The following is a 24,883-nucleotide window of genomic DNA, read 5'->3' on the forward strand; positions in this document are numbered from 1 at the left end:
TTTCCCCCTTTCAGGACTCCAGCTTTGGCCCATATTCTGAGGACACCCAATCCCTGTGATGCCTCTGAGTCCACATTCCCAACAGTTTATGTTGGGTGTGTGGGAGACTCCCCGCTGAAGTTAGGTTTCCGACTCTGGAGAACACCACAGAATCCCTTACCCTTCCCCCTCCTCTCCAAAAGGCACCAAATTCAAAAGTTTTTTCGACCAATCCCCACAGGACACAGTGTCTGCTCCTGAGTCACCCTGCCAATCAACACCCTCCATGTCTCCTGCAACCCTTCTTAAACTGAAGCTTGCAAGCTCACACTCTCTGCCCTCTTCCTCTCTGCTCTCTGCCTTCTCTCTCCCTCTTCTTTCTCTCCTCCTTCTGCTCTTTCTCTCCACCCTCTTCCTCTCCTCTCTCTGCTCTCTTCCCTCTTCCTCACTGCTCTCTTCCTCTGCTCTCTGCCCTCCTCCTCTCCTCTCTCTGCTACTCCTTTTCTTCCCCTTCCGGGAGCCCCCCAGTAAAATCTCTTGGTTGAATCTCCATCTCGGGTGAGTCACTCGCCTTTCAGTTTATATCTTTGCTACTTGTAGGAGCATGGACATTCCCTGGGAGCTTATTAGAAACTCAGAATCCAGGTCTTACCTCTGACCTCCTAAGCCAGGACTCACAGTTGACCAAGATTGCAGGTTATTTGTGTATACCTTAAAACTTAGGGAACACTTGTCTATGTGCCCTCTGTCTGGACACCATTGTAACTCAAGCTCAGCAAGGCCATGCTGAATACATATCCTTCACCCAAACCATAAATTTCTGCGTGGTTTTCCTTTCCACTGAATAATTTCTTCCCTGTGGGGGGAGGTTGGGATGTGGTTCTAGATGGGGTCATCATGCTTACCATTTGGCTGATCACCCTCTGGCCCAAGTCCTCTGGGTCAGGAGGACTGGGGACATCATATTCTTTCTGGAAGCCATCCTAAACCTTAAGGTCGACAACAAAAAATGTTCCCTGGGACCCTAATTCTGTGCTTGTAGGAGAGTGTCGTTCCTTCTTCTCTCTTGGTCTCTGTCACTCTCCGCTTGGCAGGAAGTGTTGCTGTAGGCATATCACGATTGCTTGGTCTCCTCTGGTCTCTGGCTTCTTCATCTGCTTTGGGACAGCAGCACGACCACCCTAGTTTAGAATCATACTGTTGTAGGGATAGACGAGGCAAGACACCGAAGATAGCAGGAAATGGTTTTATTTGGCTGCAACCAGGTTCAGAGGGCACAGATTTTTCTGTAATCAATCAATCCCCTGAACCCTGTTCAAGTAGTTTCAGAGTTTTATACCCAGCATATAAGAGGAGGGGCTCAGTCTGCAAAAAAAAAGCAGATTTTTCTTTCACTGTTTTGGGCAAGTTAACACTTCAAGGACAACATCTGAGAAGGGGAGAGCTTCTTCTCCCCTCCCCTCTCTTTCCTCCCCCTGCCAGCTGTGACCATGGAGCCCAATTGAAGTTACCTTAAAAATGTAGACATCTCTGTGAAGCCCAGCTCAAGGCCAGAGGCCTTGTTTGCACATTTCTACAAACTACTATACTGGATACATTTGTGAAAAACTAGTAAGGGAGTGTCCAGCACCTGGAGTGCTGGTATCTTCCTGGCCAGTGGCCAAGTAAAACAGGGCAACAGGAAAATAGGAAGTTTATCTACATTGAACTCTCTTGCAGAGACGTTTTTGCTGACAGTCCCGAAATCAGCCATGGTGAAGATTTCTGGAGAAGCCCAGTTAAGACTTTTCTGTGGAGAAAGGGGTGCCACTACAATACCCATCAAAGTGATAAACAAGGCCACGAATAGTCCTGAAAAGTGGATCTTGGGGTTTATGAATGTGTGGGCCAGCACGCGCTATTTTGCATTAAAAACTATGAAGGGCCCCGCGTCATTTTCACACCAATAAGAATCAGAAGGTGACAGGCCTGGCTTTTTCTTCTTTTCCCTATGTACTACCAGGGTCACAGTAAAGAGCTGGTCCTGAAGGAATCCCAGCCCTTTCCTCCATTATGGCTTTGAGCTTTGACTCTGCAAGATAGTTTCATTCGGGTGTGATTTCATGACCTTTTCTTGCTTCCTGTAGCAGTCCCATGACAACCCTGGCCTAGGTCAAAATTCACCACCAAATTCGAGCTTACCTGCATTCTGCCTGTAAGAAGCCATTGCATTCTGAGCAACCTTGGCTTTAATCTTCTTTCATCAGCAATTGTCCACTGTGAAAATGATTCATCTATAGTTGTTCTTATATATTAAATTGAAGAAGTTTTTCTAACTTCTTGTTGAAGAAGTATATTTCCCTTTAGTTAGTTCTAGAAACATCAGTAGTACATGGTCTATCTTATAGAGAATGAATGAATAGACACACATTTTTAAGCTCACAATAGCAAGAATGGCAAAAATTGTCACTTGAAACAAAATCCAGGTTCAAATCATCCAGTGCCTCCCATGTGAGCAGAGCTTGGACTGTTTGTTCCTGGAGATGACGGTGAGGCAGGCTCTGTGTGAATGCTCTGTAGCTTCCTACTACCCCAGGAGAAGCATGTTCAGTGGGAGGAGATAGTTAGCAGACTGCACACCTGGGTTTGGATTTGTGCAGCTATGAGCACAGTTTGGGAGAAAAGGGCTGAAATGAATCTATGACAGGCATATTTTAATTGGCTCTTAAAAGCACATGCTATTCTTAGTGGAATGTGTTCATTTCCATATGTGATGACTCTAAGCTCTCACTAGATTTAAAAGGTTGTGCTTGGAGGCCTAAGGGCCTCAGAAGATATTGCCTTCTACTCTGTCACCCTGCCGCACCATTCCCTCTTCATGTGCCCTGCTCTTCCTCCCTCTTGAAACCCCAAAGGCTCTACCTGTCCATATGGCTCTTTAGTCTCCTGTGTCCCCAAAACACTATACAACCATCTGCTGGAACATAGCCATGATAAAATATTACCTATGATAATTATGATATGAAAGGTACGCTAACCATAAATTGTCCTCTCCCAAAAAAGATGTCCTGGGATGTTCTAGTGAGTTCTTCTGAATTGTGCTGGTTCCTCAAAAGCTGTGTGATGTGTTCACTAGCTTTCAGACCTGGCATTGAGGGCAGGAATGAGCTGCAGGAGTCAGCCGGAGAGGACAGACTTCCACTTGGTAAAGGCAGGCCATTTTTGTTTCCAGGAAACCAATAGCTGCTTCCATTTGGACCCTTTCCAATAAACCATAAGAGGCACTCATAAGGTATCGTGGGACTTTGGAAGCATTATTGTCAGGCTAAATTTGTGAATCAAAAATTTGTTTTTTAAAGCCATTGCAATGAAAGTCTTAGAAATTTTTACTTTGGAAATGCAGATTGGTTTTAGCATAAATGTCAAAAAAGATTGTGTAGCAATTTAGAGCTTCCAGAATCTGGCAACACTCATTATCCCAGTTTACCCTTAAGAGTTCTACGAGAGGTTAATTCACCTTTACACACACATTGAGTCTGAGGCTATTCGGGGATAAGAAACTCAACCAAAATCTCACAGTGATATGGAGGGGGGCACAATTCATACCCCGACTGTATTTAAAATAGATATTTATCATATATACCTGGTCCATTACAAAGTCAATTTCTATAGTGTGCAGTAAATAGCCACCCAGAGTACACTCACATATCAAGAAACATCCTTAAAACAGAGTGACAGGATGACTTCTCCTAAATGAATCCATCTTCAGCGAGTTCAAGATTTCTGTACATCATGCAGGTCCACAGAGCAACTTCATGGATTTATGTTCCACACATCCATGATGCTCACCCAAGCCCACTACAGTTCATGTCAAAGGTTGAGCTGGGCAAGGCACTTGGCAAGCACAGGGTCTTCGTGACACATGTTTTCAGCATGGCTTATATTCCTGATTCCCCCACCCTGAGGGAACCTGGTGGAAGACTTGCTTTCCCACAGTGGGCATTCAGGGTGAGTCGGTTGAGCTCAGCACACTTTGAAGAGCCCCACTTGCTCTAGTGTGTCCACTGTTGGCAAACTTGTTTCTTTGGAAAAGGGTAAGCAATGTTTCTCTGTCCGTCTAGGTTCATTCTGCTGAAACCGGCAGCCCTTTAGAATGGTGTCCTTCTTGACCTGAAGCCTCTGAGAATCACGAGGTACCAGAGTTTTCAAAGACAAACCTCAGGCTTTCCTTAAATCATCCCCTCTGCCATTAAACAACCAGGATCTGTGCATCTATTTAAAACAATGGATGCCATCCTAAGTGGCTGCTTGCCATCAGTGGGTTTCTGTGCTCTGGGTGCCCTGGCAATATTATCTGAGTCTTTGAAAACCAATTACTACATATCTACCATCTTACACTTTGGCCTATAATGGCATTTCCTGTAGCTATAAACCAGGAGTTCAATATCACAGATACAGGAAGGGTGGCAGATTACAGTTAAGATTTTTAAAAAGACTTTAACAAATTAAAATCCGGGGACAGTAGAGAAAAAGTGTAGGAGGTTGGCTCAGCAGTCTCCTGAGGTACTCTCAGAAGCAGAGTCCTTCTGCCCCGGGGCTCAGGCCCCAGAACAGCTTCTTTTGGGAGATTCATCCAAAGGCTGCAGCTCCTATTTCTGCAGGGGAGCAGCCTCGTACCTTCCAAGGCACCTGGAATGTGTTGGGAAGGGACTCCCCACCACATGCGAAGGCACAAGTGAAAATATAAAAATAGGGACATTGTTTCTGAGGTTTCATAAATAACTGGGTGGTGGGGATAACAGAACCACAGGAGAGGAAACGGTGGCACTACAGCTTATTCTCTTCAAAGAGGATCTGTGCGTACACGGTGCTGGTGGGGACACCTTTGGCAGGCTGATGGGGTTTGATCAGCTCCAGCTCAGCGTAGGTCAAGTTCTCCTCAGCAATCTTTGGCTATAAAACAACAACACAATTGTAGCTGACCACAGGCAGTTCCACAGCACACATGTGTCTTAAAATATGCATTTTCATAGCCTTTGAGGGACTTAAAGGGAAAAGCATGGGGACCAAGTTAAAGTATATATAAAACCCATAACATAGTTAATACAACAATTCTCATTGTCTTATATAGTACACTATGCCCTGCAAAGGAAGATTGTGAGCTGTGTTCAAGTTGACTAGGAACACTCCAAAATGTGGTTAACATTAAACCACAAAGAAAACTTTCATTCTGAAAAAAGCGAGACAGAAATAAAACATCCCAGCAGAATTATATAAAGGACTTAATTTATATAAAACTAAAATTTCAGAGTCTCTTGACGATGTAATGATAAAAAAAAATATTACTTGCCAGCAGTATGGTTGAAACACTGCTCAAGAAAAATCCAGGCCTTACATGCTTATGGGAAAATATCTGATTTAGATCAAGCATCCAATTCAAGAATTTAGAAGAAGAATAAAATATCAGAAAGTAAAACAGAAGGAAGAAACCAATAAAAATAAAACCAGACTGCAAGAATCAGAAAACAGACAAACAATAGAATATCTAAAAGCTGATGCTTGGGAATCACCCATAAAACAAATAAACTGAAAAAATAAATTGATCAATATAAAAGAGAAAGCATAAATTAGTAAAAATAGGGAATGAGAAATGGGGTAGAATGTAAATGAACAAAATCTTACAACATTTTTATGAGACTATTTTGTTCAACTCATTGAAAATATTTTGAAATACTGAGTAAAATAGTAATGTTTAGGAAAATATAAACAATGTTAATTCCAGGAAATCTAAATGTAATAATTACCACGAAAAGAGAGAGAGAGAGAGAGGGAGAAAGGAAGAATGAGTTTGGGGCTTTATATTGATTGTTGTTGCTTTGACTTTGGTCTTTAAAAGTTTATACCCAGCTACCTTTCTTTGCATTGATGATTCAATGGAGGGCTCAGGTGCATCTGATAAGTAGCTCAGATAAACATTTTTAGCATACCTGTAAGACTAGGAGAGACTAGAAAAAACTAATATTAAAACTAGGAGCCAGTTTATTTATCTCATGAAAATTCAGAACAAGTAAATTGATTACATTCAACTTACGTTTCTTGAAAAAAAAATGCCAAAGCAAAAAAAAAAAAAAAAAAAAAAGCCTCTTTTCTTTGAAAGGGAGCAAAATACTAGATCAGGAAGCACAAGGCAAAATGAAGGATGGGAGATGAAGAACTAGGAGAATAAGAGAAGGAAAGACAGTGGAATGAATCTGAAATAATTCTCCTATGAATACACCATAGTGAATCCTACCATCATGTGCATCCATATGAATGGGGTCCTAACTAGAAGAATATACATTCCATGCTTGTATAATTATATAAAATCAAATTCTATTGTCATGTATAACTAAAAAGAGCAACAACAACAAAAACTCCTTAAATCCAGGACCTTCTGGTTCAGTTGATTACCAAGCAAACTGCACAGATTGTCTAGCTGCTTTTCAAGTTCAAAGTTAAGACCCTACCTAGGGATGAGAGTCTCTGCTTGTAAAGACCAAAAGTCTTTACATTGCTTCTTAGTCTTCCACATCTTACCAGCCAACAAAAACCCTGTTTACATTCTTGCCTTTCCGTTTAATTACATTTCACATTATAATGATTCCATTTAGAAATGCCATGTGTCCTCAAATAAGCACTCAAAACCCAACTCATGTAAATTTTAGAACCAAGATTTATAAAATCATATTGTTCAGGTGTTTTATTGCATTACCTTGAAATTGCATTGTTTTCTAGTGTAGATTATCTGTTTATTCTTAAGTTATTTCATTACGTTTGGATATGAAAAATAACACTAGCGTTCTCAATACAGGTCACCAGGCTGGCTGGGCTGATGTGTTGTTTTCATACATTTTTATGATGTTCCTATAGTAAGCATAATTTAATAAAGCCAAAGCACACTAAATAAATAATTGCATCTAGAAAAGCAATAAAAACAAATAAAATTAGTACTTTCATAAGTGGAAAAGGTACTTCAATTACTGCTACAAGCAACAACCCACCATAAAATGTGTACAATCATTTCCCTTATGCATATTTCTGGAATATAATAATTTGATTGAAGATATGAGGCAGCACACAGGAGGCTTGGGATAGTGAAGTGCATACAGTTTCCAACAGAAGATGCATAATATCAGTCCTTGGCATCTTTAAAGAACCTATTGTTTTTTCTGGCAGGCACACTTGTCTAGGACCATCAACCATTGCTTAATTACATTTCCTAACATGTTTAACTGGGAATAAATTCTTAATTGCCAATGAAAGGGGGCAAATGTATAATCTTCACCAGGCTACTTTTCTTTGCATTGACGCTTCAGTGGAAGACTTAGGTGCATCTGAGAAGTAGCTTAGAGAAATATTGGGGGCCTGTGATTAAGACTAAGTAAGACTAGTGAACTGGTAGTAAAACCAGAAGCCAGGAGCAGGATGCAATGGTTAAATCAGCATGTGGTTGCAATGGAGCAGAGCCAGGTGAGAGACCTGATGCAGGACTCCACCTATGTTTCAGGTGATGAAAATTCACTGCAATCCCAATTAGACAAACCCAATTTAGCTTTAAGCTAAGAAATCATCCTAGTGTCTATGACAATTTCAGAACTGGAGGGCAGCCACGGGGTCTCTAAAGATGAACCAGGAAGTATTTTGTTAGTTTGCCCTTTCAAGTCCCCTCCCTACTCTTGGGAAGTACAGGAAGGATGCAAGTACAAGTTCTGCAAGTTCTCCATCTGCAAATCTAACCAATTGTGTATTGATAATGTTTGGGAAAAAATAGCTTGATCAGTGCTGAACATGTAGATTTTTTTCTTGTCATTATTCCCTAAACAATACAGTGTAACAACTATTTGCATAGCATTTACACTACATTAGGTATTGTAAGTCATCTAGAGATGATTTAAAGTACACAAGAGGATGTGCACAGACTATATGCAAATACCACACCATTTTACATAAGGGGCTTGAACGTCAGTGGCTTTGGTGTCTATGGGGCATTAGTGTCAGAGTATAGATTTTAATAATGTTGAACAGGCTGTTCACAACCAAGCTTATCACTTTAGGTCCCATGAAAGCATAAAGGGAACTGCAAAAGTAGGATATTCAGGTCTCAGATCTGAGCTGTACCTTTATGTCCAAATGTTGCTATAGTCACTGTGGAAGAGGCAGCAGAGGTGAGCAAACTGCTGGGGAGTCCTGGTAGCCCCTTAGTGAAAACCCTAGAACTTTCTTGCTGAGAGCCACAGGCCCCTGGCATTTTGCCAATAGTATTGGTTGACAGGCAAGCCATTAAGATGATGCTGGATTGATTCAGTTGAATATTAGACCTATACTGTCCTCCTCGGCCTGGTACTTTGGAGTTCTCGCGCTACTTTGGAGTTCTTGCAGGGATTCCTGGAGAGTTCGCATTGGTTGGGGAAGTGCCGGAGGAGGGATTTCCTGTTGGTGGTTCCTGGAGGACCTGCGTGTGTGGCGTTCAGGAGAGTTCCCGGGGAGTGTGCTGGTGGAGTTTGGAAATAAAGTTTGTTCCTGCTTGAGTGGCTCGTGATTTGTGCCCAGCCAGACTGCGGCACTTTCTCAACATATGAGAAGCAACACTGCCATTTCTTCTCTCCAGGGCTCTTTGATTTATGCTTTTTTCCCGCTTCCAGCCAGCCTTCAGACTCTCCTGGTCAGATTCTTTCTTTGAAGGCAAAAAAAGGGCCACCATTTGGGTCCCTTGGTATCTGAGGGGAACTGGATCCAGAACTTCACAGATCCCCAAAGATGCTTAACTCCCTTGTATAAAACGGTGTTGTGTTTGCATAGAATCTGTACATACATCCCCAAGGTACTTTAAATCATCTCTAGATTAGTTATAATATCTAATATGATGTACACACTATGTAAATAATTGTTATATTAAAATATCTAGGAAATAATGACTAGGAAAAAAATCTGTACATGTTTAATACAGATGCAATTTTTTTTCCTAACATTTTCAATGTGTGATTGGTTGAATCCGTGGACCTAGAACCCACACATACAGAGGGGCTGCTTGTTCAGCAGCTTGGTATCTTATATGTACCCGACACCTTGTCTAATCAAACATTTCCCATCAGTCAAAGAGAATTCTCTTCTCAGGTTGGAGGAGGATTTTATGATTTTAGAGGGGCAGATACAGACAGATGTCAATACAGAAGAAGGCTAGAATGAAAGAAACTTCTCTTAATTTGATGAAAGTGTTCTTGGAGAGGAGGTGAGAAAAGTTGCCCTTTGGCATCATCCTGTGATTGACTACAGAGCACAGGAACAGGAAGAATTTCAACCCCAGTTCAAATGTCGGCTCTGTGACCTTGGGCCAGTTGCCTCCCTGGTGCTCAGGGACAATGATACTTGCCTTGCTGGTATTATTGTCCCTGATATCAGGGACAATGAGGATTTAAATGAGGTTTGTGAACATATGGGCACAGTGCCTGCCCCACAGAAGGTACTAAATGTATCACTGCTTCCCCCCTAGAGAGTCAGTCAAAATACCATCCATTTTTGCATGTTCTGAATTCTTCATGCATCAACAAGAATTATGGGAACAATTAACCTTGGAAATTAACAAATTCTAGGAAATTCATTATTAGGGGCTAAACGATGTTCCTCAAAATTCCCATATTGAAGTGCTAACCCCCAGTACTCAGAACTGACTATATCTGTAGATGGGTTCTTTAAAACACTAGTAAAGTTAAAATGAGCTCATAATCACAAGCCCTAGTCCAAGATGACAGATGTCCCTATCAGAAGCAGGGATTGGGGAGAGACATGTACAAAAGGAGACAGATGTGAAGACACAGGGAGAAGATACATCTGCAAGCCAAGGAGCAGAGCCTCTGGAGAAACCTGCCCTGCCAACACCTTAATCTCAGAGTTCCCGTCGTCGGCACTGTGAGAAGGCACATTTCCATTGCACAAGCCCTCAGTGTGTGGCACTTTGTTGTGGTGGCCTTATCACACTAGTCCATTAGTCAAGGTGGGGACAGAAGAGAGAGGAAGAAGAGAAAATAGCCCTCCGGGAGGAAAAGGGGATGAACTACCTGATTAGGGTGGGTGGATACAAGAGATCCGTGCACTTTCTGTCAACGGCTGAGGAGAGCATCCCACCCCTTGGAGGGGACCAATGTCTGTGCATGGATCCCTGATTCGGTGAGGAATAGGAAAAGAGGTCCTAGGTTTCCTTCATATAATGCCTCCTACACACGACTCCCAACCCCAGTTGCCCTGTCCTCTGTGACTTGTCCTTGCCTTTGGGCTACAGCAGATCTAGGTGGTTGGCTGGCAGCCCAAGCCCTTCTCCAGCTTTCAGAAAAGAGCACTGGGACTCTGGTGTTTATATTCTAACTGCTAAGAAGAGCACTGGGCTCCAGCATGAGGGGTGCAAAACAAGACCCAGCTGTGATGTCCCCAACTGAGTAATGAGCCTGGCCGCCACATGTCCAGACTGCTGCAGGACAGTTTTTAGCATCTGAACTAAACTCAGAGCTGGGATGTAACCCAAGGTCATTCTCATCTTTAAAACTGAGAACACAGAGCCTCTGCATGAGAAAAGTCAGTTTTATTGTCTCCTGACTTCTGCCCCAATCCCTATGCTCTCCCCTACTCCTCCAGAGCTCTCTCTCAGGCTGATTTTCTTTCTTTATGCTGAAGACCTAAGACGAAGCAAAATGATGTGCAGAGAAACTGCAGCTCAGAAAGAAACTGGGCTGAGGGCTGGATGCACTGGAGAGAAGACAGAAAAGTCCTATAGAAAAGGGCTCATGGGGGCTGTGGCTGTGGCTCAGTGGTAGCGCACTTGCCTGGCATATGTGAGGCACTGGGTTCGATTCTCAGCACTGCACACAAATAAATAAAGGTCTATCAACAACTAAAAAAAATATTAAAATAAAAAGAAAAGAAAAGGGCTCACGGCCCTGGAATGGGATTCTACTAGGCCTGTCTGCTTAGACTTTCTGGGCAGGGTCTCTTGTTCCTTCTAATGAAAACAAATGAAATGTGAATGAAAACCAAGGCTGACATGTTCAAGATGGTGCAGAAAAAAAATGACAAAGGAGTGTGGTCTCTGGCTTCAGTGAACCCTGGACCAGCGTGCATTCTACTCAGGGTCATCCAGGTTTGGATGACAGAGGGATGAAATTCACCCAACACCCAGTGATCCCAAGATCACTGTAGGATGCAGGGCTGTTCCCACAGTGGTGAGGGAGCGCTTATGCAATTTGTCTCTTCAAGGGATACTTTTTTATAACCTACACAAAGGTGCCATAAGTCCATAGCAGAGGCCCTGGCCTTTGCCCAGATATTTTGTTCTATCAGATAAATAAATGCCTATCACTCCCAGTCAAAGAAAAATATACAATATAAGTCAAAGCTTTGAGGTTCACATTCCCACGGCTAAATAGGACCAGCTGGTGAGAAGTGGCAGCATTTAATCTCTGTCTGCTGCTTTCATGTGGAAAAAGATCTCCACCAATTAGGGGAGAAAGGAAGAGAGGCTTATAATACCGTGTCAACAGCATCAGGAACTGGGCCAGAGGACAAATGCCTTCAATGCACAGGAACCTGCTGATAGCTGCCTCAAGATCCACCTGATCCATTATTTAGAATATCAGAGAAGTTCTTTTAGCAATAATGACACAGGTTGCAATGCCCCAGGGGAAGGCATTTATGCACTTTGGACATCCAGAGACCACTGAAAATACCAGGGCTTATGCTATGAACGCAAAATAGCCTACGTGATCTGCTGGGCCTCCCTCCTGGGCGTCCTTCTGAAGTCTCCCAGTTCAAATTTCTGTCGAAGCTAAAACCCTTTGCATGGAAATCCTCCTGCCCTGTATACAAGGGGGATCTCGATTCCTTCAAAACCCCAACAGGCTTTTTGGGTGACCTCCCTGACACTGTCCTCTGCATACCTGTGATATCCTCCTGTACTCAGAGCCTCTGGAATTTCCCTCCTCCCTCTTTCTAAACTGCCCAATGGGTAAAAAATGAAGGGATTTTATAATAAATTGTTATGAATTTATTTTTAAGTTAACCCAAGAATGTTCTTCTGAGCTTTGTTCTTAAAGATATACAATGCCCTCCCAAACCTGCAGGCAGGTTCACACACCTGTGCCCACATGTGTGCACACTCAGTCCAAAGAGAACCATTCTATTCATACCTCCTACTGTCTTCCAGTGGTATAAAGGAGGTTTTTTAAAAAAAATGACAGGTAGCAAAATTGACTATGAATTTTAAAAGTTCCATGAATTTTAACGTGTAAATTTTTGTAAACCACTACCACAATCAGGATACAGAACTGTTGAATGACCCCCACTCCCATACCCCTCTGGAGTCATGCATCCCCTCCCAATTCTAACCTCTGGAAACCATATTTTCCTTTTCTGTCACCATGATTTTGTCTCTTAGTGTCACTTAAAAGGAATTATGGAATATGTAACTTTTTGAAACTGCCAGTATATAATTTTTTGAATCCCTCAAGATTCATCCAAGTTTTGTGTATAGTTTGTTCCTTCATTGCCGAGAAGTGTTCTAGGGTATTCTGGAGTTAGCATACCCATCCACAGTTAGCATATCCATTCCCCTGCTGAGAGACAAGTGGGTTAGAGTTGTCACAAACATCCACTCATAGGTCTTTAGGGGGATATTTTTATTTCTCTAGGGCATTACCCTGCAATGGAACTGCTGGGTCACTTGGCAAGTGTGTGTTTAACTTTATAAGAAACTTCCCTCCTGCTCACAAAGTGGGAGAGCTTTGAGTCTTTCTCATCCTTGTCAGCACTTACTTTTTCTTTTATAGCCATTCTAGTAGGTGTCAGTGGCACAGTATAATGACCCATCCTAGACTTCAACTCCAGTGCTCACGGGCAGATGCTGAGTCAGATTAAATTCTCATGTCTCCGCATCCCCTGAGAAACTAGGGAAGTATTATCACACAGCACAGATCTCCAGTGCAGATCTGTGAGTCTGTGGACTCCTCACTTGAGGGTGAGCAAGTGAGTGAGCAAGTGCTACAGCTCCAGACGGCCTGTCAAGCAGTCCCCGCCCTTGTGTTCCGCCAGTGGGGAAGAGCAGCACCCACAGTTGGCAGCTCAGGCTGCATCTCCCACCTCTAATTTAAGCCTTTCCTTCCTGGTTATAGGGTGATGATTATGGAAAGAACATCTACAGAAAAGAAATGACTTGATTTAGCTGACACTACAAAAACCAACTCCAGGGGATTCAGAAGTTACACATCTCTTTGGAACACACCACCCTCCAAGCTCCTAATGGGCAGTTTCTGAGCATTTCATTTTGTGGGTGTGTTTCCATGATTCAAGCTAAAAAGTTGACATTTATACTGGGGAAGAAAGAGAGAAGGGAGAGGGAAAGAGGGAGGGAGGGAGAGAGAGAAAATTCATGTTCTCTTATGCAGACTCCTGCAAAATAATACTTTTTCATAGAGATCACAGTTGGATGTGCAAGTTGAATTAAGTTTGCAGGAATAAAAGAAAAATGCAATTGTAGCCACTGCAAGCTCCCCAATGTCAAAAGTTCAATTGGGTAATACCATTATCACAGCAACAGATCAATAACCAGGACACAGGATGTTTATGCTAACGTCACCTTCAAGCGAAAACACGAACCTGCAGTTCTACAGAGTTGCACTATCAGGAATCTATTTACCCAAGAGAGGATGAAAATTATTAAGGGCAGACTTCCTCTTCTCCCTTCAAGATAAGTGCTCATTTTTTATTCAATAGAGAAGTAACTGGTAAAACAAACTCTCCCTGAACACATACTACCTTGGCCACCAAGGAGGATGGGCTGTGGGTTCAGTAAGCTCTGTGGATAGAAGGGTCTTTGGGAGTCTCTGTAAGTCAACTTGGGAAAGAAAAAACATGCCATGGTTCCTATGGGTGATACTGAGATCAACATGCCTTGGATGTAACCTTGACTTCATTTTGAGTTCCAGGGGTCTGCTGATTGGCATACATTTAACATGTTATGGAAAGAAGATGTAGAGCTCTCTGATGTGTATGGTAAGTAAAAATAAAGAATAAAAACCAAAAAATGAAAGATCTTTCCAAGAGAGAAATATTACACAAAGGATCAAAGGACATGATCCAGAAGTGGCTTTGGGAGATGGCACACACGGTGCAGGAACATCGGTCCTTCTTAGAGTGGAACCCAGAAAACATGGACCAACATCCTCCATCACATTCCATCCTCACCTTGGCCTTATGAGGTGGGTCCAATGATAACACCCACTTTGCAGATGAGCAAACCCGTTTTAAAAGGCAGGAAACTTGCTCAAGGTTTCTGGGTGTGTCTGTATTCAGAGCCCATGAGTCCTGGCCAGGATCCATGTTCATGGCTATCATCAGCATTTACAAAAGCAGGATCAAGGCTATGTCTATGCTCAGATGCAAATACCATGTATCCAGGTGAGCCATACAGGTAGACAGCAGTCCCAGAAAATAATGAAGGATCACTGGTGCAAATCACATGAAGCTTGGGAATAGGCTCGCACCACTCAGTGCACAGTATGTGCTCAGGGAGAAAAGAACCAGTGCCATCCTCATCAGAAGCCTGGCTTGGTTTCAGGGAACAGGAACCCTGAAGCCACAAAACACAAGACTTTCCAAAGGCAGACACATGGAGCAGCCAAGGACTGGAGAGGGCAATGGAGGAAAGGGAAGACTTCATGTTGTTTGAGTTATTTACAAGCCTTAGTATCGTATCAGTCCAGATTCCCACCTCCATCCCCGGCCTCTGTATGATTAAACAGTGACTAATTGTCAATAATCCAATGTGCTCTGGGGCTATGTGGGACAGGAAAGATCTGGAGCTTAGAAGAGAAGTCTTGGATGGAGGTGAAGAATTCAGAGTCCTATCCAGGGTTGCTAGCACCTTGGGATCCTATGCAGGGCAAATTCATATCATGCACTTGACTCCCTAGAGTTACAAAGATATTTAGCAAAGCACATCCTCAGAATGAATTCAATATGCACACAGATATATGCCACAGACCAACTGCTTTGGGGACAGAGAGAGATGGTTATCTCTAGAACTTTCTGAAGCCAAACACAGAAGGCCTAGGGCTAAATCTCACTGGCTTAAGGTTTTATAAGTCATCGGACAGATGGCTGCCTCTAGGTTTCACCAATGCATGTTTTGCGAGCGAAAATGTGATTACAGATAATGGTCTTGATACATGAAACTTCATAGTTGCACAGTGACCGCTCCATGATCTAATATGGTTATTCATTTCCTCCTCCCCATGGACCATGGATATATGTATTCCCAGCTGCCTTCCAAAAGTACTTTTACTGGCAATGTCATTCAAGACTGCTTTTGCTTAGAAAAAAAGATTATGTTTTTTTTTCTGCTTCAACAAAGGGTACACTCTGAGAATCTGCAATCTTTAACATGCTCAGTCTTCTAATCATCTGCTTTTAATACTCAACTCATTGGATTATGCAAGGGACTGTCCAATGGTGCTTAAGAGCATATTTTCCTAGTGACAGAAAGTCTGCCATTTACAAATTATGTGACCTTAGACAAGGTATGTAACCTCTCTGTACCTGTGTTTCCTCATCTGCAATGTAGGGTTCATAGTACTGTCTCTCCTATAGCATCATATTAAGGATTAAATGTATTAGTACATACAGTGGACTTAAGTATCTGATAGGCATATAGTAAATGCTATATGAGTTCAATTATTATTGCTGTTGCTATTATTTTTATTATAGATTATAAGCAAATACTGCTTTAATGTTTGGCTCCTTTGAAATATTTAGATGCAAAGAAGACACTTAGACTCCTTGGGTATAGCATGTACTAGGGGCTGATGGATGTCCCTGGGCCTCAGGCCAGTACCAAAGAATTCTTTTTAATAGTAGGAAAAATAATCTTTCTAGATTATAAGTCAAACCATGCCACTCACTGCCCCACATAAAATTCCCCAGTGGTTTTTCATCATATGTAGATTAAGATCCAGGGTCCTTATCAAGACCTAAGGATGGACAAAGATTTATAAAAATATAAGGCCAATGCCTAGCAGATACCATGTCCAAAAATAAGAGCTAAGGAATAAAATTTCATTTTGTATTTTAACACTTGGAGATTCTTCCTGTGTTCCACTTAGAGCATTCATCATGATTTACCTGTTCAGTGACGAACCTATCATTTCTCCTGCCTTTCTGTGAAATGGAGACAATTATGATTGTTCCAGAGTTAAATGTGTGCATCTACGGTAAGTACTGAGGCAGGAAGTATACTTGGAAAGTTCCCCCCAAAGTGTGTGCATTAGCATCATTATCACACCACCATCATCATCACCATCACCATCATCATTATCATCATCACCATCATCACTATCATTATCACCATCACCATTACCATCATCACCATCACCATCACCATCACCATCACCATCACCATCATCATTACCATTACCATCACCATCACCATCATCACCATCACCCCCATCATCACATCACTGTCATCACTATCATCATTAATAGCACACTAGTGTCAGGTCATAACTATTCTGTATAGAAACAAAACAAGTATTAACACCAAATCTAAAAACAGCAATAATCATGCCTATTTATTTTTTTAAATTGACATTGTATGTGATGTTGGCAATGGGTGCATATAGGCTGAATTGATAATTTCTATTCTTTATCTCTCTATGCACACCCTCACCATAAATTTAAGAGGCTGTGTCTTACTGTTTGGGGGTCGTCACATATGCTTGTTGATAATTTATAAATTTGGCCTTAGAAAGTTATAATAAGAAATTATAATTAAGTCTGGCTAAAAATTGCCCTCAAATGTACCATGATTTTGTTGTGAACTCAGAATTTCATGTAGAGATTTTCTTCTTGATACTTTGGAGGCCGAGCTTGATGTTATAGACGTGCTGATGATTTTTTCTTTCCTTCCAAAAATGGCACTTCATTTCTAGTATTCTTCATTCAAGATTGAAAAAGTCTTTTAATAACAACTCTGAAGTACTCTGTGTTCAAAACCAACGTTTTAAATGAAATAGGCTTAAAAAAATCAAATGTGAGCAGAAATGATATTGTTTCATGAGATTACAAAAATAAAATAGAGTGAAAAAGTTTTTTAAAAAATTTCCCAATAGTGCAATGATCCCAAAAATGAAGTGCCCAATAAAGGCAGCAAATCAGCCAAGCTGAGATGGAAAACAAGCTACTGTTCCACAGGGAGGGACAGTCCCTGTAGACATGCAGGGACAGGCCTGTCCTAGAGTGGGACCTACCAGGACCCCTGGGAGCTAGGTAGGCTGCACAACTAGGGCAGCTCACCATGGAGTCGGACCTGCCAGCTGTCTATGCCCCTCTCTTGTCTGGAACATCTTGTGGCCTACCTTGTCTCTCTTACCTGTTTACTTTTGTCCTATGAATAGGCTCATGCCCTGCCCCCATAGTACTTTGCATACTACCAGTTGGTGCTCATTGAGGGTTGGAGAATGAACAGGTAGAAGCCAGAAAAGTGATCAGAATGGATCAAGAGTGTAGTACACAGGAGAAAGACAGAGCCCTGAGGTGGTCACCTGGCCTCTCAAACTACCATCACATTACCCTTACAGAAAAGAATGAGGCAGCCTCTGTCTGTGGCATTTCTGCAATAGGATTCTCACTTTTTCCAAGAACTGGGTGCTTAATGTGCTACCCAGTCTTAAAAAATATCACTTAGCCCATTGTCAACAAAATCAGTCTCAACCAATATTCATTGTCCTCTGACACAGCCAAGAAGTGTCTGCCCTAGTTGGTGTTTACCGATACTGTCAGGTAACATGAACTGCACGGCCCACATGGAAATGACTGCTGTGTGTCAGGGTGACCAGGCTCCCTAGTACAGAATATTCTTGCTTCCACTTGATCAGAATCACTTCCGGTTTACAAAAGCCCCAGCGCCTGTTCTCTCTGGACCTGAGGAAACCCATGAAACCAAATGACTTCTGTTTTCTCCACTCTCATCCCTTCCAAAGCCTCGGCATTGATTCTCCCTCCAGTCGACATACATAACTCCCCGTGACAATAATGGGATGTGCATGTGCACCAAGGGGGGCATAGAATTTTTATCTCTGTAAAAATGGTACTAGCATGGTACAAGCAAAGTTTTTGTTTTTTTCCCAAGGCTTTTACTTGGGGCAATATATTGTACATGTGGTTGTGGATTTTTTTCCTTCTTTTTAATTTTAAATCGAGATTAGGCACATATTTTATGCAGGTTAATATATCCTTTTCATGTAAAATTTAACTGAAACCAGTTCTAGCACATTAACGACAACAAGAGAAATTCTCCGGCTTATTATAAACATTCTTCAAGAAACCTGAAATGTGTGTCCTCTGGAAATAATTTTGCTGGGATTTGGATTATTATTAAAATCCTCTCAGAATTCTATTGCTGATGTCTAATGTCCCTCAAAGCCCTTTTCTGTTACTGATCAGAGAAAAACTCTGGGACTCTCGCAGTACATTCTCCATAGTAGAAAGAGGGCTGGGGGAGGGGGCTTCTTTTCCTATACCAGGAGACACAGAACAGGGCATGGTACCTGAGCCTGGGCTAACCATTCCATGGCTTCCAACCAAGCAAGAAGAAGATGCTTCATAGGACAGGGTCACTTTGAACTGCGGTAAAGTTAACTTCTTCCTCTCTGTTCTTTTTGAGTGCTCTGATCTTGGGTTTCATGAGAGGAGGGTGGTTTGCTGAAGATTTTAAACTTGAGAGAATCCCAGGAAAGCAGGTCTCAGTCACCTACCAGAATTCCCTACCTGTAGAGGGGCCCTGGGAGATCAGAGGGCTGAGGCTATATCTGAGGATGAGCCATATGAGATTTGCAGAAATGACAGAGGGTTACAATACCATTTCAAATTCTCATGTTTAATATTCTCTTTGTTGATAAAGTAAGATCACCCACCATTCTCCTAGGTGGGGTAAACTCTCTTACTCAAATGTAAAATGAAATCCTCGCCAGAGGTGTAGGTCAGTGACTCTGGGTCTTGATCCAACTGGAGATGGTTGTTTAGTTTGGTAAATTACTCGGAGGCATGCTTCTCAAACTTTAATGTCCACCAGATTCCTCTGGGATTTTGCTGAATTAAAATTCTGCTTCAGTAGGTCTGGGGTGGGGCCTGGTATTCTACTTTTCCAACCTTTTTACCAGGCAATGCCCCAGCATCTGGACAACACTGAGAGCAGAGAAGACTGGGAGCTCCAACCACAGAGCTTCACACTTGATCAGGTCATTTATTCACTCCATATGCATAGGCTGGGGAGACACCTGCAGAGCCCAGGGTCCCTGCTGGGGATGCTTTGGTGAGTAAGGAAGGTCTTCCCTGATCTTAAAGAGGTTCCATTAAAATGTCTGATTTCTGGGCATCAAAGGACCTGAAATACAGACTAAAAAGGCAATCTATAGACTGGGTGAAAAAAATTGCCAATATCATATAGTCATCATAGATTTCATAGTTTTTTTTTGTTGTTGTTTTTTTTTTTTTTTTTTTTTGAGAGAGAGAGAGAGAGAGAGAGAGAGAGAGAGAGAGAGAGAGAGAGAGAATTTTAAATATTTATTGTTTCGTTTTCAGCTGACACAACATCTATTTGTATGTGATGCTGAGGATCAAAACCAGCACCGCGCACATGCCAGGCGAGCGCGCTACCGCTTGAGCCACATCCCTAGCCCAGATTTCATAGCTTTTTTTTTTTTTTAATGTAGGATGTGATCATTATGTGAAACATTTTTGGAAAAACAAAGTGCCACTATTACTTAAAACTCATTTATTACTAAACTGTCTTTGAAGCAATATTGGAATATATAAAACACTCATGAATATACATTAATTTTGTGGCAATAATTATGCAGTGAAACAGAGTATCTGATGAAGACAATGTCCTGGATACATAAAGAACTCCAACAAGCCAACAACAACAACAAAACCAACAAGCTGATTAAAAAAAGACAAAAGATTTAAGTAGACATTTCTCCAAAGAAGGTATATAAATGACCAACAATAACATGAAAATGTGTTCAGTATCACTAATCATCAGGAAATGAAAATTAAAACCATAACAAAATACCATTTCACCCATTCGGATAGCTAACTAGAAAAGCAGGAAGGGAGGAAAGACAGACAGGAAGGAAGGAAGGGGAGGGGAGGGGAAGGGAGGAGGGGAGGGAAGGAGGGGAAGGGGAAGGGAAGGAAGGAGGAGTGAGGGAGGAATGGATGGAGAGGAGAGGATGGATGGAGGGAAGGTAAGCAGGTAGAGAAGGAAAAAAGTGTTGACAGGACATAAAGGAATTAGAATCCTTCTGCATTATCAGCGAAAATGTAGAATGGTACAGCTACTTTTGAAAACATTATGATAGATCCTCAAAAAATTAAAATTAAATTTATCATATGATTCAGCAAGTCCACTCTGGGTATGTATCCAAAAGAATTAAAAAGTGGGGACTGAAAGGTATATTTTTTATGGCCATGTTCACAGTATTCACAGTAGCTAAATGGTGGAAGAGACATTAGTGTTTGTTGATGGGATAACAAATACATAAAATGTTGTACATCTATACAATGGATCATAAAGGGCAAAAGAAATTTTGACACAGGTTGCCCATGAATAAAATTTGAGGATGTTATGCTAAGTGAAATAAGCCAGTCCAAAAAAATCCTGCATGATTTCATTTCTATGAAGTCCTTAGTAGTCAAATTCATAGAGACAGAAAGTAGAATGACCGTTTTCAAGGACTGGGCATGGGGAAATGGGGAGTTATTATTTAACAGGTACAGAATTTCAGTTTTGTAAGAAGAAAAGAATTCCAGAGACTGTACATCAATGTGGATGTACTTAATGCTACTGCATGATAAAGTCCATAAATTTTGCGTGTACTGTACCATAATTTAAAAGCAAAAAAACAGTTCATACTTTCTGCAACTATCTGACGTGTCTGTGATGTAGGACTTTTGTAGTGTCAGAAATGTAGAGGTCATGTGGTAAAAAGGAACCACCAGGTTCTAGTGAGGAAGAAGGATCAACCAGGCAGGTAAAATGTGACTTCAGTCAGAGTAGGAGGGGCTAAAGTACAAGTGAGCTTGTGCTGTGGGAGCAGGGAGGAGAGGACTGAGGCTTAGGAGGGACAGGAAGATGGTGGTCCCCAAGCAGCTGTGGCAGTGAGGATGTGGGGAAAGGGCACTCCTGGGCATACTGAGAACTTATGGAAAGGCTCAAGCCACCCGTGGATGCAGGCATAAGGGAAGAACATGCCTGGATTCTGAATGAAACTTCTATCTGCTGGGCAGGGATGTCCCGGGGAAGCAGATGAGAGGATGGCCATGAGCTCAGTGTGTCCTGGGTGGATTTGATGGTCCTCATGAGCCTCATGAACAGGAAGGGAGTGGGTCACAAGAACTGGTGTGGGATTGTCTCGAAGATGCCTTTTAGGAAATCGATGGGCTATACAGGTGGTAGGGCACCTGTCAGAGTATTGACTCTCCTAAGGAATGTCTCAAGGAGGGGAGAACCCCCAGAGACCATGGACCACTCAGGAGAGGTGGGTGCAGAGGGCAGTCTGACCACAGGAAAAGGAACTGCAGCCAAAGAAGCTGGCAATGGTATGCAAGGGGAGACTCGTTATTATCACCTCCAAGAATGAGGGCATATTTAGGCAGGCCACGATAGCTCAGGCTTGTAATCCCAGCAGCTCCAGAGGCTGAGACAGGAGGATCATGAGTGCAAAGCCAGCCTTAGCAATGGTGAGGCACTAAGCAACTCAGTGAGACCCCGTCTCTAAATAAAATACAAAAAATAGGGCTGGGAATATGGCTCAGAGGTCAACTACTCATAAATTCAATCCCAGGTACCAAAGAGAAAGAAAGAAAGAAAGAAAAAGAGGACATGTTTGGGAACATCAATGCCAAAGGGATCAGACAGAAGAGATAGACTGTATGTGCCTCAAGAGAGGTGGGTGGGCAGGTTGCTCACATGAAGAGCCAGAACTTGATGCATGGGTGGACCTAGATTTGTAGGGAAATGGGTTAGGGGTAAGGAGGACTCCCAAAGAAGGTTGTGAGTGAGCCAAGCCTTGGGGCTGAGCAGCAGTTCTGTGGGAGGATGAGGAGGACCACAGGGGCAGGGCAGAGAGCAGAGGAAAGGCCTGGACCACGTGGCGTCTTGGTGGGACCAAGGGAGCAGAAACGGGAAGATGACACTGCCTGCCACTCACAGGAAGCCGTGCTTCATCCTGGAGGCAAGGGGGAGCCGTTTGAATATTTTAAGCAGGGAAATGACATGGTTGGAGTGTGTTTTAGGAAAGTCCCTGGGCAGCAATGCAGAGGATGGATCAGAGGGACCGAGACAGGCTGCAAGGGACCCACCGGGAGACGCGTGGTAATTAAGCCTGCGATGTTCCTGATTTTCCTGTCTTCAGTCTCTACTCGCAAGAAATCACTTTCTCCTTAGAGGACAGGGGTGGCCTGACCCTTCCAGCTCTCCTTCTGCTAGATACCAGTGACTTAATTATAGAGAGGGAGGACTCACCCGAGCTTTATTGAGGAGGGTGCTGAGGCTGACTGAGGCGGGCAGGAGTGTGTTAAAGTTCATTTAACTCTGCGAATGGCGCTCACTTCTTCTTTCGTTCATTTTGGGGGATGCTGCTGACTAACTACCAGTTTCCTCTCCAATTCTGGTAACAGTGGAGTTTCCTGTCGTTTTTTTTCCTTTAAACACTGAGGTTTTGCTTCCATATCCCAGGCACTCACTGTGTTTATTTTTTACCTCCACTTGGCCTCTAAATCAATAACTGGCCTAATTCAATAAAAATAAATCAGAAGTGCTTCTGGCTCTCTCTGTTTCTTCTGAAACAAGGAAGTAATGATAGCTTTTCCTGGAAGTGTGTGAATTAGTTCCAGGGGCTCCCTGGCAATGCTAGGGGTGCTTAACTGCCGTGAGGATACTGGAGAGCCCAAGAGGTCTTCAGGGGGCCTTTGAGTCAGTGCCCAAATTTAAAGGAAAATCACCAGTGCGTCTGGCTCCAGGCTAGTTTGAGGGGTTTTGTTTTGTTTCGTAGTGCTGGGGATTGAACTCTGGGCCTTGCACATGCTAGACAAGTGCTCTAGTGCTGAGCTACATCCCCAGAGCACTATTTTAATTTTGTGAAAGCTACCCCTCACTCCCCAAAAGATGAAGGCCCACTGGTATATCAGAATAAAGACTCACTGCAAGCATGTAAACTAATTAGACAAACTGGATGCATTGCCAGACACTCAGAAGAACCTGTGTGATCCAGGGGGCCTCGTTACCTGATTAAGAGAGTTTGGAAAGTGATTGTTGCATTTGATTTCTCTGCTAAAAGAAGTTGAGGCAGTTTTGATACCTTGATTATAAAATGTCTAAAATGCCTCCCCCCCTTTTTTTGCTTGTGTTCTATCATTTTTTAAAAAAGATCTTTCCACCTGTTTTTAATTCTGACAATATGTACTTCTTGCAAATTGCCATATTTGTCAGAAACATAAGACAAAATTCCTGCTTGTTCATGAGTTGGGTGTTGCAAACACAAAGACACGCACTTGTCATATTGTTGGCACTGTGGTTGAGATAAGTGAGATGGAGACATAAAGCACCTAGCAGAGGAGCTGGTACACAGTAGGGCTCAATAAATAGAAGTTCTCCACACCAGCCTTGTCCCTTCTTGTTCATGAGTAGGGCAGGTTGGCTTCTAGTAAGAAGGGCTGGGAAACTGTGGCTCAGGAACCAACCAGGAAGCACTGTTTTATAGAGATTGTGGCAAAATGGAGCAAGAGTAGAATTACACACCTAAACTTCACTAGCCACTTTCTCTACGCACCACCCCCGCCAAAAATAATGTCTCCAAGTTATTTTCTAATTTACCCACTAAGGCCTATGTGAGTCAACAAGTAGCTATTGACTTTAGTTTCAACTACCATCAGGACTTATTGATCTGAGAGATAAATATCGACCAAATTGAGACTGAGGTCAATGCTGGTCTCTTGGGAAAATACATCTTAATATTCACCAAAACCTGCAGATGCTGGGGCCTGGCATTTTCGACTCTAAACTACTGATCAGACAGAGGTCTAGTTGAGGTCAGCTCTTTATTGTGAGTTGTTATCAGTACAAATTGGTATCCAAGTTGACTTGTTTCTGGAAGAATTGGTATTAAAATTTTTGAACCCTTTGTATCTTCAATGAACATGGATAATTTAGAATTTAAAGAATTGTTATTGGTAATACTACCATAAAACAAACAGCCCTTTTTAAATGCATATAACTGCCTTAATTTACTTTCTATGAAAATTAAGAATTTCCTATGCTAAGTCCTCATCCAGAGAAGCATGCCAGTTCAAAAAAACATACAGACAACAAAGTCAACAATGAACACTTGTAATCAGGGCCACAGCCATTTTTGGAAATGCTGTTGAAGCCAATCTTTTGATAAGTGGGGAAAAAAATGCTTAAGACATCATTTTGTACCCAAGAATCGCACAACTAATTTTTGTTTATATTTAATGGTTAAAGGAGCGAGGGGGCCCAAAAGGTGGTACACCTAGAAAAAGTTGTTTAATTCAAGATCCATGAAACTAACTCCTATGGGTTGACTATAGGAACTCCATCACTTTTCTTAAATTGAGTACTTGTGTGTCCTCATATGCAAACCTAGAGGGTGAGGGAGGAATCTTATTGTGAGAATTAAGTGTGATGGCATGCAAAAAGCACTCTGATATAAACACACACGTCTGTATCTCATTAAGATATGTCAACAGATCTTCAATAAAATGTCTTTTGCAATACATGCACATTAGGACATAGTTTCAACAGTGTCTCTCTGTCTCTCTCTCTCAT

At 42.2% G+C, this 24,883-nt stretch overlaps 1 protein-coding gene across 1 annotated transcript in view; it reads right to left on the reverse strand.

Annotated features, from left to right (window-relative positions):
• Positions 1–3,540: 3,540 nt before the first annotated feature.
• Positions 3,541–24,883, reverse strand: part of Vstm4 (V-set and transmembrane domain containing 4) — a 91,897-nt gene continuing 70,554 nt past the window's right edge. The window contains exon 8 of the mRNA XM_076834851.1: positions 3,541–4,911. Coding sequence (XP_076690966.1) covers positions 4,786–4,911 — 126 coding nt within the window. The 3' untranslated portion in view covers positions 3,541–4,785. The remainder of the gene's footprint in view (positions 4,912–24,883) is intronic.

Source organism: Callospermophilus lateralis, chromosome 15, assembly GCF_048772815.1.
Source record: "Callospermophilus lateralis isolate mCalLat2 chromosome 15, mCalLat2.hap1, whole genome shotgun sequence".
In the NCBI taxonomy this organism is placed as follows: domain Eukaryota; kingdom Metazoa; phylum Chordata; class Mammalia; order Rodentia; family Sciuridae; genus Callospermophilus; species Callospermophilus lateralis.